The sequence below is a fragment of the Balaenoptera acutorostrata genome, chromosome 14 (assembly GCF_949987535.1).
Source record: "Balaenoptera acutorostrata chromosome 14, mBalAcu1.1, whole genome shotgun sequence".
In the NCBI taxonomy this organism is placed as follows: domain Eukaryota; kingdom Metazoa; phylum Chordata; class Mammalia; order Artiodactyla; family Balaenopteridae; genus Balaenoptera; species Balaenoptera acutorostrata.
In genome coordinates this window covers 21,544,195-21,563,257 of record NC_080077.1, presented here as the reverse complement: position 1 = coordinate 21,563,257, position 19,063 = coordinate 21,544,195, and the positions used below count along the sequence as shown (strand labels likewise).

Below are 19,063 nucleotides of genomic sequence, written 5' to 3'. Positions count from 1 at the left end.
GAAGGCTGTGATATGCCTTATGGAGAAAATAGGTCTATTAGATAATCTTCATGCAAGCATGCATTATAGTGTGGTTGGCCATGAATTCCATATTATTGAATCAACAATATATATATTTAAATAAGGTGTCTTTAAACAAATTCATAAAACAAGCTTGTGTATTGATAGGTTGATAAAAATGTTGTAACTTTGTATTTCCCCAGGGAAATACAAATGCATTTGTATAGTGCATTATTTGGGAGTAATGAATGAGTCAGTATTTGTTCATTTAGTGCTTGCAGGGATTTATGGAATGTAACTAGCACAGATAATGAGAATCAACCATGTGTATGTGTATACATCTGTATCTGCCTACCCACGCCTTCAGCTGTGCCTCATGTTGACTCACGCACAGACCTCCTCTCATCCTTTCTGGAGAGTAGACTTCTGCTAGACTTGGAGAAGGACAATCACCCAGGGGCTGTGAGATGAAGGGGGGCGTTCTAGGAATCTTCACTTCTTTTTAGAAAACTTTCTCCCTGATCCTCCATATTTTAGCAGTCTCTTCTTTCTCCTCTTCACATATCCTGTCCCTGTGTCAGAGGTATGTGCTGCTCCAGGGGTTTCTGTGATTTTGACGGGCTCTGCAGTGTAAATCTGGATGGTTCTCAGTTTCTTCTACCATCAGCTTGGGAAGTGGATTTTGATGTAGTTTTATGTCCTCCAGGTTGGCTACCATGGTCCATCAGCTTTCCAGATTCCAGTTTTTTATTCTTGTCCTCTTTCCTCCCTGTCCTCCTGGTCCTCCATGTTTCTACGTCCCTTTACTGTAGTGTTTTGGGGGAAAGCAAAAATAAGATGGAGTGTTCTCTTTGCCATCCTAACTCATTAGTCTCAGTTCCTTTTTTTATAAGTCATGTTCCTGAGATAATAAATTTCAGCTAGTGTGCCACCCCCTTTGCCATAAGGCCCTGGAAGATGTCAGTGTTGCTAATATTTGCATGTCCTGGACTGCAAAGGACTTAAAAAGAGTTTCTTGACTCACTGACAGCTAAATGAGAAAATGTCTTCCTTTTTCCTTCTCTGTAATGCCTTTATAAGGAAATGTGGATTGGTAGGTATCTCTACAAAGCATTCTTAACTTCCAGCTCAGAAAGAGAATGTCTAGTCTCAAGTAGAATTTCTTCCAATTTCATTACAGCCGTAATCCTCTCCAGGTTTCTTATAAAATTGTTGAACTGAGATCTTTGTAATGCTTATTTTTTCATTGTTAACATACTAAACAAAACTGTTGATCACTTCCAGATCGCTTTCCTCATTTTAAAAATTGTCTTAAGATTATGAACCAATGTATAAAAACAATAGCCACTTTAATAGTCTACTGACACTCCAATTAGAGAGGGTAAAGTTAGAAATAGCTAAGTTAATACACATTGTTTTAGAATCTTTTCTATCAAAAGGGTTTTTTTAATGTCATTCTTTTATTTTTAAACAGCAATGCATAATCTTTAGAAAAATTGAAAATTTAGGAAACAAAGAAATAGTCACCTTTTTTCTTACCACTCAGAGGTAATTACTATATATTAAATGTGTAGTGTGTGTGTACCATATATATATGTATATATATCCTTCCAGTCTTTATTTGTAAATACGTGAATAAAAATGCATATTAAAATTTTCCATGTTATTCTCCCACAAAACATTTTTAATTACTACGTTCTCATACACTCATTGGCAACCTACTTCTGTAAAGGCCAGAAAGTATAATTTTTGGCTTTGCAGGTCATAAGGTCTCTGTTAAAACTACTCAACTCTCCTATTGTAGCACGAAAACAACAGTAGATATTTTATAAACAAACAAATGGGCCTGACGGTGTACCATTACAACTTTTACTTACAAGATCATGCAGCCTCCGATTGGGCCCACTGGCCACAATTTGCCAACCCCTAGATATGTAAACTTTTAATTTTGACATAATTCATGAAAAGTTGCAAAATATTACAGAGAGATTCCTGCACTCTTTATCCAGTTTCCCCCAAGTTACATCTTCACTACAGTACAATGTAAAAACCAGAAAGTGCATTGGTATAAGGAGTTCCATACCATGTTATTACAGGCATAACCACCACCACAATAAAGATACAGAACTGTCCCATCACCCAGAGGTCTTCCTCATTCCACCTCCGTATAGTCACAACCACCTCCCTCCCTGACCATCCCTACCTCTTAGCAATCACTAATCTCTTTTCCCCCCCAAATTTGTCATTTTGAGAATGTTTTACAAATGGAATCATAACAGTATGTGACCTTTTGAGGTTAACTTTTTCATTCAGCAATGAGATTGAGTCAGGTTGTGGCGTGTATCAGTAGTGTTCCTTTCTATCGCTGAGCTGTGTTCCAGGCTATGGATATAGCACAGCTTGTTTAACCATTCACCTATTGAAGGGCATCTTGGTTGTTTCAAAGGATTCTTTTAAGGATCTGTTGATTTCTGTGTTTGGTTCTCCATGCTCCCTTTCTTCCTCATTGTCAAGCTTCCAAGTTGAATGTGGTTCAGAATGTGGTGGTCCATCTATCTCAGGTGTTCAATTGAGTCTTATTGTAGCTGTCATTATTTCAAACGCATTGAATTCAAAGCTCACTGATTTAAACCAAAGGTCATTGATCCTCCAGGGACTTCCATTTGCTTTGCAGGTTAGTAGTGATACAGTATCTTTATATTTATGGTGATCATTGAGTAAATAGTCTTAATATTTGTAGAGACAGAGACTCAAGTTTGAGTCTCAGTGTTACTACTTACTACCTGTTGTCCTCAAGAAGTCACCTAACCTTGAACCTTCATTTTCTTATCTCTTAAGAAAAAAAAAAGTATCAACCCTATCTCATAGGATTGCTGTGAGGAGTTAAATGAGATTACATAGGAAAAGTGGGGAACAGGAAATCACGCTACAAATGTTACAGTAATAGTCATAAAAGTAAATCATCCTTCATTAGTGTTTTAGAAAAAAAGTAGCAGTTTTGTAATTAGGATGAGTAGCTTTTATTAATGAGTAAGTATGTGGCAGGGTGGGATATCCTTGCTGGGAAAAAAAAAGAAAATTAAGACCCAGTTTTTATAGAGTTAGAAGGCCAGAAGAACAGAGAGGAAGAGTGGTATTTCTGTATGCTGTAACGGATGACCTGTGTTGCAAATATAATACCATCTGGCAGATGTGAGAAGAAATCATTTAAATCAAGTGTCTGTAATGAGCTACCATCTGATTCCTGTTAATCAGGCCTTCCTTTTTCAAACCGTCTTCCCATGGTTTCCATGACCCTGTTCTCTCCTGCTTCTCCTTCTGGCTTATCACCATCATCTTCTTGGCCCTTAAATATGGAGTTCCCTGGGGATCATCCCTGTACTTCTCTTTCCATGACCTCTTCCCTGGCAATATCATGCCTTTACATCACTCTCCAAACAAAGCCTACATCTGTGTCTCTAGCCCTGACCTCCCTCATTTCCATCCTGCTGGCTGGATGACTCTATCTCAAACTCAGTATTTCCAAAGCTGAGGTCATTTTTCTTACAAGATGGCCCTTCTTTTCGAATTCTTTATTTCTATCCATAGTTCTACCGTCTTCTCAGTCCCTCAGCGTTCTTCTGTCACCTCCCAACTCCCCCCAAATCTAGTCATCGTATTGATTCTTTGACCACAGTTTCTCCCATTTCCTCTTTCCTTTCCATTTCCGGCCTACATCTTTAGCTTTTTAACTAATATCCCACTTTCCATTCTCAACCACCGTCCATTCATCCCTCCTCAGCTTTGTCACATGAATCTTCCACAGCTCTGTTCAGATTCTTCCTACTCAGTGTCCTTGATTGCTCCCCTTGTTTGTAGAATAGAGCCCAAATGGTTAGTCTAATACAAAATCTTCTGCATGATCAAACTGCTTTTGTAATCTTATATACTCAACTCCAGATGAACTGAAAGGCAGTAATATGAAACAAAACTCTTATTTTTCAGAATTCCACAATGGTTTGCTTTTCTAACTTCATTTAAAGTAATTTATGGGCATACTTTCCTTTTCTATGCTGGACCCATGTATGGTTTCTCTCAGTATTCCCACAGAGTTACATATGGCAGGTGTTTAATTATTTATTGAATAAATGATTGGTCCTATGGTAGAAACTCAATTCTTGTTTGACCCATACATTTAACAGGTAATTATTGAGAACCTTACTGTGGGTCAGGTAATTTGAGGCATTGGGATATAGTGGGCACAGTCAGTCAGTTTTTGTGTTTTTTTTTTTAATTTGAGTTTATTCTTCACTTAACTTCGAAAACACTACAATAATTGAATATTTTTTAAAAAACAGTAGCAAGTAGTGAGCATATTATGATTGTAGTCCTTCACTCATTCTCTACTGCATATAAAATGTCAGCAGTGAATGTTCTTCACAGGCCCCATAAAGAGATCCTACACTAAGCACCACCCCTGGGAGGACGTTCATCATCCTCATGTGCTTCTCCATTGTAATGGCTCTGTCTTTCCTGATTGGGAGCAAAGCCCACCAATTCTACTTGGTCCATTTCATCCTCTTCTACTTCCTTCCTCTCAGGTAGGAGTTTTTCCAGCAAAGAGATTTATCAGGAGAGAGAAAGCCATTCTCAGGAAAGTTTACCTTAAATTCAACGACTAGGCGACCCTTTTCATACTGTCCATGATAAAATGGCATGCCTTCATTTAGCACGTACATGGCCTTACATTCTAGCAGCAGTCTTAAAGATGTTACCATTGGATTATTTATGACTTCATACTAGGGTATAGGGTATCAACTTTGTACTTATGTCTAAAGCTAAGCTATCAGTTAGTTTAAGAATATATTAAATATTAAATAATTATACTCTGGTTGCCAGAAGCATATGGAATTTATCTGTTCAGTGAAGTGAGAAGTCTAGGTTAGGAGAAGAAAACGGGTGAGTTTTACAAAGGATCTTCCTAATAGAAGGAAGTAGTTGGAGAGGGGAAAAGAGAGTGAGGATATCAAGCTATTGAGGTCTCCTCCAGTTAGTCATTTCTTCTCGGGCAGGCAATTCCGTGAAATTAACATAATGTGCTCTTGGATCCTATACAGATGGCAATCAGGAATTATTTCCCTGTGAAGTCTGTGGAAGACGCTTTGCAGCAGATGTTCTGGTAAACATAAAGACATTTTGTAGATGTGTTTCATTGGAGTTAAATGAACTGTCAAGTCAGTGAGGAGGCCACAGTGGCAAAGATTAAAGACAGATGTGGAGGGAAAGCAAGGGGAGAAAAGTACATAACCTATGGCTGGCAGGCCCAGAGGACACTTAAGCAGATCAGTGCTGCCCCATTCAAAAGGGAACTTATTAAACATGGTCCTCTTACTAAAAGGAAGCCAGATGAAAGTATCTTGGCACAGCTGATTGTCTCTTGAGAGGTTTTGGCTCTTTCGCCTTTTCTATAAGCATCAAAAATTCAAATTTTAAGGCCAAAGCACCAGGGAAATTAGCTAGTCAAGAGGAATGAACATTGAATTTGGAGCATCTGGAAACTTGGCTTTTAGCCTCAAATTTGTCACTAATTCTGACAAGTCCTTTAACCTCCCTCTGTTTCCTGCTTTGCCACGTATAAAGACAGAACTCTCTAGTTTCAGGGGTTTTATGTAATTTGAACAAAATGGATGTAAGGCTTGTTCCAAGACCTAATTGTTAATTAGATTCAAGCTAACTGCATGTCAAGTCCCCGGATTGATGCCTATAAAGTTGAATAAAAGCTTGATTTATTTCAAAATTAGGGAAACAAACAGGTAGTAGGCCCCCCATATTATGAAGGAGTTCCCAAGAAAAACGATTTAAAACAAAAATCTAAATGATAATGAACTGTTAGTTGGGACATTTAGGTCAAAGAGACTTGTTTTGAACTTAAAGAATTTGGACTATAAACCTGACTACATTTGGGGCAAAAGACTACCGAATGAGGTTGTAGGTTTTATTTCTCTGGGGAATTTAAAAGTGAAATATCTGTTCTAGTTAACCGCAGCTAGAGTTTGCTGGATCTAGAAGGGGAACTCACAGGGCCTGTTGTGGCCCAACAATCCACTAGGGAGCTGCCTTTGCTAACCCAGGACTGCACCCCATGAGAATGGATTTGACACCTAGAAGGTACCGTTTGAAGAGGGATCACTAAATGCCAGGTATTCTTGGGTCCTGTTGAGTTCTACTTCATTGACCCATTTCTAGGCTACAAAGCATTTGATCAAGTGGTCTGCTCTCTCTCTCCTTCAGTTTAAAATGGTATGGCTTGTTCGTAGCCAGGTGCAGTGATTTTCATGGAGCCTGTATTTTTTGGGTCTGGACAAAGCAACTGTCTAAGTGATAGCTATTATGAGTTACATGACCACCAAGGAAGAGGACTTAAGAGTGGAAGGCAAAGATCCTGGCATAATCCCATAGTGTTGCAGTGCAGGCTTTATAAAAGTGGTACACAGGCAAAGCTCTGTGTGCTGGCTCCCTGGTTTTTGTACCAGAAATGCTGAGTACTTACAGGTCTACTGCCTGGACTAGTTTTCTCTGCCGATTGTCTTAGTTTTCTCTGCCGATTGTCTTATAAGTATTGTAATATTTTAAAATTTAATATTATAAGCTTAGATTTGCTCTAAAATAAATGACTTCATGAATGTGAAATGTTTGGACACACTAAGGGAAAATGTCTTCATAACTTAAATGGAATTGGTGTATTTTTCATTCGTGGTATGGTTGTCCCAGTTGTTTCTTGCAGATGTTCTCAAATATTTCTTTGAAACCTCTCCACTCCTTTTCAGGAGTTAAGTGGTTTGATTTGCTGTGTGTAGAAAAGTAACCCAGCTAAACTCAATTTTGAAATGTTGAGTGGTAAGAAGAGTTTTTCTGAGAAGGTTCCACTGGTAAGAAGCTAAGTTTCCCTTTGCTGTATGCAAAGAGTTCCTTCAAAATGATGGGAAAACAATGTTAAGGTTATTGGGACTCAATTCCTGGATGACTTGCTTCTGGAATTTAAGAGCAGTGAAGGCAGTAAACAGAATAGAAGAAATAAGAAAAATTCCTTGGCTTCAGTGAGTACCTAGCCGAATATCAGAAATAATTTATTTCAACTTAAACTAGAAAGTTTGCCTTTTCAACATTATTTAATGCTTGGAACTATTCATTGAGCCCAAGTGATAGAGTTAAATATGTAAGACCAAATTTTAAGTAAGTTTCTTTAGCTGAAGAGGCCTTTTATTGACCTTGCCCAAACACAGTATCTCGTTATGTGTAACATGGGTGAAGAGAGCCAGATGGATTTGCTCTGCTGTGATCTGAGAGTTAGAGAATGAACTTGGCTCTGAAGGTGCAACCCAGTCACTGCAGCAGGGGCTGCTTGAGTACACTGAGGCATTACGAACTTTGTGATTGTACATGTTAAAAATTTTAATCCCCACTCCTTCTTTTCTAGGAAAGGCATGGACCAATATGTAGAAAACTGTTCAACAAAAAGCGTAAAGCTTTCAATTCCTTAAAACAAAGATTACAGGGCACTGACATTCCCACTGTGTGGAAGGCTCCTCAATCCAAGGTACTATCGATATCTTCCTTGCTGTTCTTGATTATCTCCTTCAGTACATTAAAGCCTCTTTCTGGCTCTCTGGTTTCATTTTTGCTTGATAATGCAGTGTAATGTCATGTAAGTATAATCCACCTTTACTGTTTTCTTTTTAATCATGCTCACTTAGATTTCCAAATGTATTTCAGATACTTTCCAGATGTGGCAAAAAAATCTCGTTTATATTTTCATTAGAGTAGCATTAAATCCAGCAATTAACTTGGAAGACAGTCACTTTTAATCTTACATTTAAGTCTTCCTTTAAAGTTTTGTAATTTCTTTGTTTTTCTGATTGTTATTTTGTGTTTTCCCTCACTATTGTGACTTGCAAATTTTATTACTGTATTTTCCAGTACTTTTGCAAAACATATTCTCTTTTTTCTCCAAATTTCACAGTTCTGTTTCTTGTAAATTCAAATCCTAGCTTTAAAAAATATTATAATGGTGAGATATATAGTCTAGGTTAGTATATGTTTTATTTTTTTGTAGCCTCAACCCATGAGAAAATCTAACTGGAGACAACAACATGAAGACTTCATTAATGCGACTCGATCAGCAAAGCAGTGTACACTAGCCATTAAAGAAGGCCGGCCTCTCCCACCTCCACCCCCTCCGTCCATCAACCTAGGTGTGTGGCCAGTTTGGTTTGCTTTTGACATTTTACTCTTAACCAATTGAGGCTATGCTTGATTTTTGGCCTAGTCATTATGCCTTCCTCCTATAAACTCTAAAATTAACAATAGTAATTAGATTATATAAAAGTAAATTTATCATAAAATTTATATTATCCTATTTTTTTCAATTCTGCGTAAAGATTCTGTGTTTCCTTCTAACTCTACCTCAACATGAGTGCACCACTGCACCCAATGTCATGGCATTACAGAACTCCAGGGGATGCTCTTCACATCCTGGTTTATGAGAACAGAGCTGGGCAGAGCCGTTCAAGCAGTTCTGTAATAGCTCCATAGCATCAAATACCCACAGCTCTTTTAATTTTTTGAGATAAAAATATAAAATATAAAATCACCATTTTAACCATTTCAAGTTGTAATCCTGTAATCCATCCCCTGTCTTTCTGTAAATTAGAAATTAGGTCTAGAGGCATGATTAGATTAATGTTAACACAAATCCCTTATCAGGTATAGGATTTTCATATATTTTCTCTCATTCTGTGGACTGTCTTTTCACTCTCTTGATGGTACCTTTGATGCCCAAAAGTAATTTGATGAAGTCCAATTTACCTATTTTTTCGTTTGTTGCCTAGCTTTTGATGTCAGATACTCCAGTATCTTGAAGTCTTTCCCCTGTGTTTTTTATTCTAACAGTTTTTATAGTTTTAGCTTTTATATTTAGATCTTTGATCCAGGTAAATTTTGAATGTGGTATAAAGTAAGATCATTGGAAGTTGGATATCTAGTTTTACATGTGGTACCTTTCTCAGCACTATTTGTTGAAAAGACTGTGCCTTCCCCATTGAAAGGTCTTGGCACTCTTATCAAAAGTCAATTGGCTATATATGTGAAGGCTTATTTCTAGGCTCTTTATTCTATTCCATTTTTCTATATGTCTGTCCTTATACCAGTACCACACTGTTTTGATTACTATAGCTTTGTGGTATGTTTTGAAATCAGGAAGTGGAGAGTCTTTTAAGATTATTTTGGCTATTTAGAAACTTTGAGATTCCATATGAATTTTTAGGGTGGGTTTTTTTTTCTATTTCTGAAAATGCCGTTGAGTTTTGATAGGGATTGCATTAAATCTGTACATCACCTTGGGTGTAGTTGTCATCTTAACAATATTGTCTTCCAGTCCATGAACATGGAATGTCTTTCCATTCATTTATGTCCTCTTTAATTTCTTTCAGCAGTGCTTTGTAGTTTTCAGTGTATGAGTCTTGCGTCTGGTTAAATTGATTTCTAAGTATTTTATTCTTTTGATGTTATTGTAAATGGAATTGTTGACTTTCTTTTCAGATTGTTACTGTATAGACGTACAGGCAATTTTTGTGAGTTGATTTTGTCCTGCAATTTTGCTGAATTTTGCTTATTAGCTCTAACAGTTGGTTTCTGGTGTGGAATCTTTAGGGTTTTCTACATATTTGATTATGTCATTTGTGAACAGAGATAATTTTACCTATTTGTATGCCTTTTATTTCTTTTTTGTGTCTAAGCCTTCTGGCTAGAACTTCCAATACGATGTTAAATAGCATTGGTGAAAGCAGACATCCTTGTCTTGCTTTCCATTGAGTATAATGTTAGCTGAGGGTTATAAATGACTATTTAAAGTGTAAGTAATAATATATTATGGGTATTATAACATTTGGAAGTGATATGTATGAAAATAATAGGATAAGGTTGAGTGAGGAAAATGAATGTATATTGTTGAAAGGTTCTTATGGTATACATGAATAGGTATAGCATTGTTTGAAGGTAGAGTATTATAAAGATCCCTATTAATAAGCCCTAGAGTAAACATTTAAAAATATTGATGTATAGCTAATAAGACAATACATAGACTGGAGATAAAATGGAAAAAAATTCAATCTAAAAAAAGACAGGAAAAGAGGAAAAAAGGAACAGAGACCCGGTAGGATAAAAATAAATAGCAAGATGATAGATTTAAACCTAACCATATGGACAATTGCATATAAAAGACCTAAACACTTAGGATAAAATGCAGAGATTGTCAAACTGAATAATAAAGCAATGTCCAATTATATGCTTTCCACAAGAAACACACCTTAAATATAAAGACACAAATAAGCAAGCCAGGCAGGTGACAAAATGAGGTGAGCCAGGTGGGCCTAGAGAGGCTACATCCTCCCTAAGGGACAGCTGCTCCTGCCTCAGCACACGGCTGCCTCAAAGGAACGCACACCCAAGGTTGCTGGGTCTGATTTCTCAAAGGATGGCAGAAATGCAGACTTCCTTATTTATAAATATCAGAAACTCAATTTTTTAGAAACTTCAGGTTTCAGTCTCTGAGATTAGAAGTCAGGAGGTCATTTTACTTGGAGGGGTGGGGACAACTGGGAGGCGGCTCAAGGGGGATTGGTGGGAACTCTCTGTGTCTTGATCTGGGCTGGTTTCATGGGTGTGCACAGTTTGTGAACATTTCATGGAGCCATACACTTATGAGTTATGCTTCTCCTCTGGATAAAAAGAGAAATACCAGCAATGTCTGAACAATTGTAGATTGACATGTTAAAAGCACAGGAAAAGATAGATATGCATTCAAATAATAATCATAAAACTGAAGTACCTAATACTAATATCAGGAAAAGTAAACTTCAGGGCAAGTATTATTAACAGAGATAGTAATTAAAAAGATATATTCATCAAGAAGACCTATCAGTCTGAAATGCTTGTAACATTTTGACCCAATTGACATCTATAGCTATAGTGTGATACACAGCAACAGCAGAATACAATTGTTATCAAGTACACATGTAACGTTCAACCAAGATAGGCCATGTGCAGGAGCACAAAGTGGGTCTTAATAAATCTGAAAGGACTGAAATCATACAGACTATGTTATTTGACCACAACAGAATTAAATTAGAAATTAATGATGAAAATATATCTAGAAAACTCCTGAATATTTGGAAATAAACAAATCATTTCTAAATACCTCATGGATCTAAGAAGAAAGAACAAGAAAAATTAGAAAATATTTTGAACTGAATGGTAATGAAAACATCAAAATTTGTGGGATTCAGCTAAAGCAGTGCTTAGAGGGAAGTTTATAGCTTTAAATGCTTATATTAGAAGAGAAGAAAGGTTTAAATCAATTGCCTTAAACTTCCTCTTTAAAAAGTTAGAAAAAGAAGAACAAATTACACCTAAATTAAGTAGAAGGAAGAAAATAGTAAATGTAATTCATCATATTAACAAAATATTTTTTAAAGCATATGATCATCTCAGTAGCTACAGGAAAAAAGCCTGTGAGAAAATGTAATACCCATACATGTTTAAAAAAGAAAACTCTTAGAAGGGTAGAAATAGAAGGGAACTTCCTTTTAATAAAGGACATCTCTGAAAAATCTACAGCTAATATCACACTTAACGGTGAAAAGCTGAACAGTTTCCCACTGAATTCAAGAAAAGAGCAAGGATGTCCTTTCTGACCACTTCTGGTTAACACTATACTGGACATAGTACCCAGTGTAATAAGAAAAAATTATATATTTTGTACACACACACATACATACATACACATAAATTTAAAGGTTGGAGAGGAAGAAGTAAAACTATCCTTATTCACAGACAACATGATCATGAATGAGTAAATGTAGAAAATCTTAGGAAATTACAAAAAAAGCTACTGAAATTAAAAGTTCATTTAACAAGCTTTCAGGTTATAAGGTCAATATACACAAGTGAACTGTATTTCTATATACTAGGCATAAACAATTGAAAAAATGAAATGAAAAATGCCATTATAATCATGTAAAAAACATGAAATACTTAGGCATATATTTAACAAAATATGTGTAAGACTTTTAAAATGAAAACCACAACACATTGCTTGGAGAAATTAAAGAGGACTAAAATAGATGGGGAGATTTACCATTTTCATGGTTTGGAAGACTCATGCATTATGTTATGATGTCAGTTCTCCCCAGATTGATCTATGGACTCAAAGTAATTCCAATGAAGATCCCTGCAAGTTTTCTTTGCCAAGTAGGAATTGACCAGCTGATTCTAAAATTACACAGAAATTCAAAGGATCTTGAATAGCCAGGATAGTTTTGATAAAAGAATAAAATTGGAAGACTTACACTACCTGATGTCAAGACCTACTGTAATGTTACAGTAATCATGACAATTTGGTATTAGTATATCAATTGAACAGAAAAGAGAATCTAAATATAGATCTCCCCCCAATCTATGAGCAGTTGATTTTTAACAAAAGTAATTCAACATGGGAAAGGATAGTCTTATACTATACACAAAACTTAATTCAAAATGAATCATTGACCTATAAAGTGCTACAACTATAAGATTTCTAGAAAAACCAAACATCTTTGATCTAAGAGTCAACAAAGATTTTTTAAGCAGGACACAAAATGCAGCAACAGGTTTTTAAAAAGGAAGTTGATAAATTGGGCTTCACCAAAATTAAAAACATTAGTTTTGAGAGACACCATTAGGAGAATGCAAAGGCAAGGTACAGGATAAGAAAATATTTATAATACATGTATCTGATGAAAGTCAAATATTAAGAATATATAAAGAAGTCTTATAACTCAATAATAAGACAACCCAATAAGGAAAAGGCAAGAGATGTATTTGAACAGAACATCACAAAATAATGGTCAATAAGCATGTGAAAAGATACTCAACATCATTTTCATCAGGGAAATGTAAATTAAAACCACAGTGAGATACCACTACACACCCACTTGAATGGCTAAAATAAAAAACTGACAATACAAGTGATGGTTAAGACATGGAACAACTGGAACTCTCATACGCTGCTGCTGCTGCTGGGAGTCTAAGATAGTACAGCCACTTTGGTATTTTCTTAAGTTAAACATACACTTACCTATGCAGTGATTCCACTCCTAGGTGTTTGTGCAAAAAAATGGAAAACATGTCCTTAAAAAAGACTTACATATTAATGTTTATAGCAGCTCCATTTAAGTAGCATAAACTGAACATGACCATCAACAAGTGGATGGATAAACAAACTGTGGAATATTTACAAAATGGAATACAACTGAACAGGAAGAAGAAAGTGCAACTATACATGCAGCACACCATGGATGCTGTCTTGTAGTAAGATATAGACGAGGTAAAACTTATCTTTAGTGACAGGAAAATAGATCTTTGGTTGCTTGAGTCTGGGTTTGGGGGAATTATTGACAGAGAAGGGGCATGAAGGAACTTTTGGAGGTAAAGACTTGTTTCATATTTTAATTGGGGTGGTTACACAAATGTATGTATTTGTCAAAACTTTTCAAACTGTACACTTAAAATAGGTGCATTTTAATGCACGTAAATTTTTCCTCAAAGTTCATTCTAAAAAGTATAAAAAGGGAATTCTCTGGTGGTCCAGTGGTTAGGACTCCACACTTAAACTGCCGAGGGCACAAGTTTGATCCCTAGTTGGGGAACTAAGATCCCGCAAGCCAAGGGTCGCAGCCAAAAAATAAATAAATAAAATAAAAAGTAAAACAAACAAAACCAAAGTGTAATACTATAAAAATCATCCGAAAAATAAATCATCTGAACTTCAGTACCAGAAAATACTCTTAATAATTGCTTCATTTTTGCTAGGTGCTTATGAAAATTAACTTGAAATCATGTGTTGTCTTAAGACGTTCCATAGAAAGATCTATGGCTATGATTTTGGTAATACTTTGGCAACAAGCTTTGTATAATAAAAGCATCTTTTATGAGAACTACTTCATTTTAATAGCAGAAGCTGCAGGGTTGATGGCTACCTTCTAGTTCTTTAGTTGAATAGTGAAACCATGTCAGATGGTCTGCTGTGTGAATTTCTCTAATTTCCACGTTGGATTTAAAATGTGGGGATTATTGTTTCTTTAAAATAAATAATTCCCTTTGTAAGGCCTCATCGAGTGTACAGTTTATTGTTCTGCCCTTTACATTTTTATGCTAAAATACAGTTTTATAATTAAATTCTTCCCTATGCCCTTATTATAATTTTATGCACCAAGCAAAATGATTACCTCCAATAGCACATTTTCATTACTATTCAATTATTTTGATTGTGCAGGGATTTTATATTAGCCCATATATTCTCCAGCTTAAATACTTAGAAAATTTATACAGATATTACTAGTGTTATTAATCATATGGCCTAGTATGTATGAGTTTGCAAGTAATTTCCATTTTTTTTCCAGCATGATTCCTTATTTCATGGCTCAGTTTTTGTGACGTGCATATATTTATTCTAATTCTTACTGACTTAAGTAAGTTTTCCAATCATTCAACTTTCCAGGATTATGTGACAGTTTATGAGGGCAGTGATATAGAATATTTACAATTGGGATTTTCAGTGGTCCTGGGACATTTGGTCCATGTTTCACAGGGCTGTGTAGACGTGGGTACTCAACAAAGTGCTTGCATTTTAAAATGATGCTTGTTTTTCTACTTTAATCTTTTATGAGATATGGAATAAGACATTAAAAATCATTATCAGGAATCCCCTGGTGGTCCAGTGGTTAAGACTCCAAGCTTCCACTGCAGGGGGCACGGGTTCTATCCCTGGTCAGGGAACTAGGATCCCGCATGCTGCACGGTGTGGCCAAAAATAAATAAATAATTAGTTAGTTATAAATCATTATCTATTGAAATAGATAGCACATAGTGATTTTTATGACATCATTATTGATAGAGGAAGAGGTGACTCAGATTGAGATGAGGGCCGAACGTGTAGCTCAGTCATGCTGTGTTCAAATTATTGTTGCAAGAAAAGAGTTTTTGCGTTCTCAGTATATTTGACGTTCTCTTCCTCTGCCCCTTAAGTCTGGGCTTCATGTTCCTCCTGTGGACTCCTGGAGGACCTAGTGCTTCCTCCTTTCAGAGCTTATTCCCCAGAGTGGTAATTGTCTGCTTCTTTACCTAGGCCTCTAGTCGTCTCTAAGATTTTTGTCAGCAGGGAAATACTACACTTCAACTTGGTTTCCTCCACAGTGGCATATAGTGCCAAACACACAGAAGGGCGCAATGAATGAATGAACAAGTGGTATTAAGGAAGCAACACAGTCACTGCCGTAGTCACTGTCTTTGCCCAAACTGAGTCTGGTAGCAGCATTTCTGATATAAACCTTGACTTTTCAGCTGGTAAAACTAAAGAAATAACCCCTGAACCACGAACCCAGTTCTAGATGTTTTTCCACACCATCGTAAATGAGTTCTGCATGATAATGGCACTTTCTATTTTACTTTTCATAACCAGTTTCTTTCCTGTTTGATAGTTGGAACACAACCTGGCTGGGCCTGTTTCCTTATAGTTACAGCATGTTCTACTCACCCACTGTACCAGGCCCTACTGTGGATTATCATAGTTAACTTTCATAACAACTCAATGATACAGGTGATATGTAGGTACTGGGGAAATTGAAGCTTAAGGAGGTTCAGAAACGTGCCCAAGTTCACACACATGGGAGGTGAAGAGCTCAGCCTCAAAACCAGTCAGGCAGGCTGCAGAGCCTTCACCATTGCTATTTCATTTTATTTTGTTCTATTTTATTTTGTCCTGTTTTATTTTGTTCAAGGAATTTGTCACCATGGGAAAATTTTGTTTCTGTATTAGAATGCTTAGTCCTTGATTACAGAGACATTGTATCCCCAAGTTGCTTGGAGCATAATAGGTGTTCAGTAAGTATGGAATTAATGATGAAGTAATGCCTTCCAGAGTGTGCAATAAACTGTTAGGTTAAGTGCTAACCGTTTCTTTCATTCCAATTTCTTACATATTCCAATTCTTTCATTTTATGAGTATTCATTTTAGGAAATGATTTGTTCAAGGAGAAAGCTCCCCAAACTGCTTTAAAAGATGTCTTCAAAAAACTCTTAGCTTTGAAGACATCACTGCCTTAAATACCCATTCGCACATGTAGGAATTTTGACTCTATAGTAAACCAAACTTCCATACAGAGTTTAAGGTGGTGCTGTCTCAGGTCCTTCCTGGGGAGAGAGGTAGTTATTCTCTTATGTCACACCATATCCACTTTGTCATCCCTTCAAGGCGCCTAAAGCAAAACAACACAACACAACCCCCACGGTCCCCCTTGCTTTGGAGCAGGAGGCCCCAGCCTGGCTTTGGAACATGTGAGCATCTCCACGTTCTGGGAAGACCTTGGCTCTTTCTCACTTCTCCTTTCTCCCACTGTCTGGTAATTGCAAATGAGACAAATTGAGACCAGTGGGTATTCCCCAGAACCTCAGAGGACCCCACGCCCCCAGGGCTGCCAGAGAGGTTCTAGCACTGGAAGCTCTTCCCTTTTCTGTTTTGGAACTCTCACCTGTTCCCTTTTCCTAACCCCCTTTCTGAACATATTAATTGCCTCCTCACTTAGGAGTTCAGTGGGAAAATCTAGCCACTGCAGGAGTGTGACATTGGTTTCAAACCCCATTCCCCAAACCCACATTTTGAAACATCTTACTCCCTCTGTAGCTCCATAACTTTTGTATAAACTTCTGTCCCACTCGGTACCACAACTTGGGCTTTTGAATCGTCTGTGCCCTTCAGTCATCATTATCAATATTCTGTGATTCTAGGACTCCTTTCTTTACATAATCGTCCACTAAATAATTCATTTAATTGGGAAGTTCCTAAGTATATATAATTAATCTATTTTCTAAAAAACACCATAGCATGTAAACATTTTAAGGGAACACTCTTAATTGAAATAAGTGCACAGGTAGAAAAAATTTACCCCACCTTGCCCTTTACTTGAGCCCTTGCATGTCTCCCCCTCTGGAATAGGCTGTCTCAAATCAGAGTTTGGTACCTCTCTTTCATGTTGGAGCAGAGTTCATATTCTATTTACTTCATTTCATGTAGTCCCTTCCAGAGTTGTTTTTGAAATGTTAATTGCCTTTTTGTTGTTATCTTTACATTCAGATTATATTCAATGTCCATATTGTATGAGGAGATTTAATGAAACCGCCGCCAGTCGACACATTAATTTCTGCAAGGATCAATCTTCTCGCCGAGTCTTTGATCCAGCCCAGGCAGCAGCCAAATTGGCATCCAGGGTACAGGTGAATATCTCTCCCCAAGTGCTGGCTCTTGTGCCCTTACATGCCTAGGGAAAGCAGGTAGAATTTGCTAGGGAACCTAAATTACCCATCCTGAGAAGTGTAAGGATCAAGATAGCCAATGACTGTCACTCATCTTCATGGGACTTGGCTTCTTTTTGAGGGCTGCTTTCCAGCTAACAGCACCTTTGGGTGTTGTAGAAAAAAATTTTCTACAGTGTTTGAAGCTTCTTAGGTTGAAGACGTAGATGTATAAGTAGTGTTTCTGTAGTATTATGGTAAAATTCTAACCAATGGTGGTTATCAGCCTTAACCACCTCAAAAAGAATCTTGAACCTGAGGTGAAACTGGCCTAAGTGGGGGAAGCCGTCACAAGGAGGCCTTGTTCTGCAGGTCATGTGTTTGCTCTGTGGAGAGGGGTCTTCACCCTATGCAAAGCCACAGAGTCAGCAATTTAAAGTAAATGGATAAAACAGCTGTTATAAATAGGTACAAATAAGTAAAATAACACTGGACCAGGAAGACAGATTTATAAAAACAACACTGGAGAGAGCACACAGCTCCGTACACATCAGAGGTGCCGGGGACATAGCTTACAGCATACCATGAAAACCATTAGTTTCATAAACATGGCTTAGATAACAAGAAAAAATTAAATTGTTCTGAATACTTAACAGTGTGAAGCATGTTTAGAAAGATTTCCATGATATCCAATATGTAATAGGGATGGGACCCTCTCTAACGATAGCACACCCCACGGACTATGGACCTGAGCTCTAGCTCAGCATATACTAGACAGTTACTGAATCTCTGTGCTGAAGCAGCCACTGTGCCAAGTGCTGGTTGACCAAGGATTTGTGATTCGGAGGAGGAGGTGGCCTTGGAAACAATGCAGTAGGAAGGTGTAGTGGTTGGCATATATAGGAGCGAGATGGAGGCAGAGGCCACTTGTGATTCAGCAAAGGCTTCAAAGAGGAGCAGATACTTTCTGCAAAATAGCAAATGGGTTTACCAGTCTAGATTTGAAGTTGGGAAGGACATTGTGCACAAAGTGTCCAGCTCGTGACCTGAGGAGCCCACCATGTGGAGCAAAGCCTAGAGCGCCTGTGGGTGAGTGACGGGATGGGACAGTCAAGGTGAGCGTCAGAGCCACAAGGGCTTTAAGCCAAGCTGGCTCAGAGAGGAGGAAAAAGGGGATTAAGTGAATAGGTGCCCTGAATCTGAGGCCAACCAGCCTGAGGGCCTGGAAGCAGGAATTGAAAGTTCCCTGGAACCCAGGAAGTCCTCCTGTCCATCTTTCCGTCTTGACTCTTCTTCCTACTCTGCGGCTGCTTTCTCTCCTCCCTGCAGACTGACCTTCTCAGCTTTTCTGTCCAACCATCCGTCACTGGCCTCATGTGTCCTTCTGTATGCAGTATAGACTGGTCACATAGTGCAGATCGGAGTGACATGGAATTGGTTTTTTAGAAAGGTCACCCTTGCAGTTAGTGTTCAAGGTGGTTTGGCGAGAGCCAGTTAGAAGCCACACAACAGGAAAGGAAAATGAGGGCTCAGAGTAAGAGGACTGTGGGGTGTGTGTGTGTGGAGGAGCGGGTAGATTTAAGAAATAGTTGTTGGGACGGAGAAGCTGATAGAATATAAGGTAAAAGAGGATCAGGGTTGGCAAAAAGGTTTTTAGCTCCAGAGCCTGGCAGATAATACCACACATCTAGATAAAGGAACA

General features: G+C 37.5%; 1 protein-coding gene across 1 annotated transcript in view; it reads left to right on the top strand.

Annotated features, from left to right (window-relative positions):
• ZC2HC1B (zinc finger C2HC-type containing 1B) overlaps positions 1-19,063 on the top strand; it is a 31,524-nt gene that overhangs the window by 3,704 nt on the left and 8,757 nt on the right. Inside the window, exons 2-5 of the mRNA XM_007171349.2 lie at positions 5,097-5,158; positions 7,457-7,576; positions 8,093-8,231; positions 17,204-17,343. Coding sequence (XP_007171411.2) covers positions 5,097-5,158; positions 7,457-7,576; positions 8,093-8,231; positions 17,204-17,343 — 461 coding nt within the window. The remainder of the gene's footprint in view (positions 1-5,096; positions 5,159-7,456; positions 7,577-8,092; positions 8,232-17,203; positions 17,344-19,063) is intronic.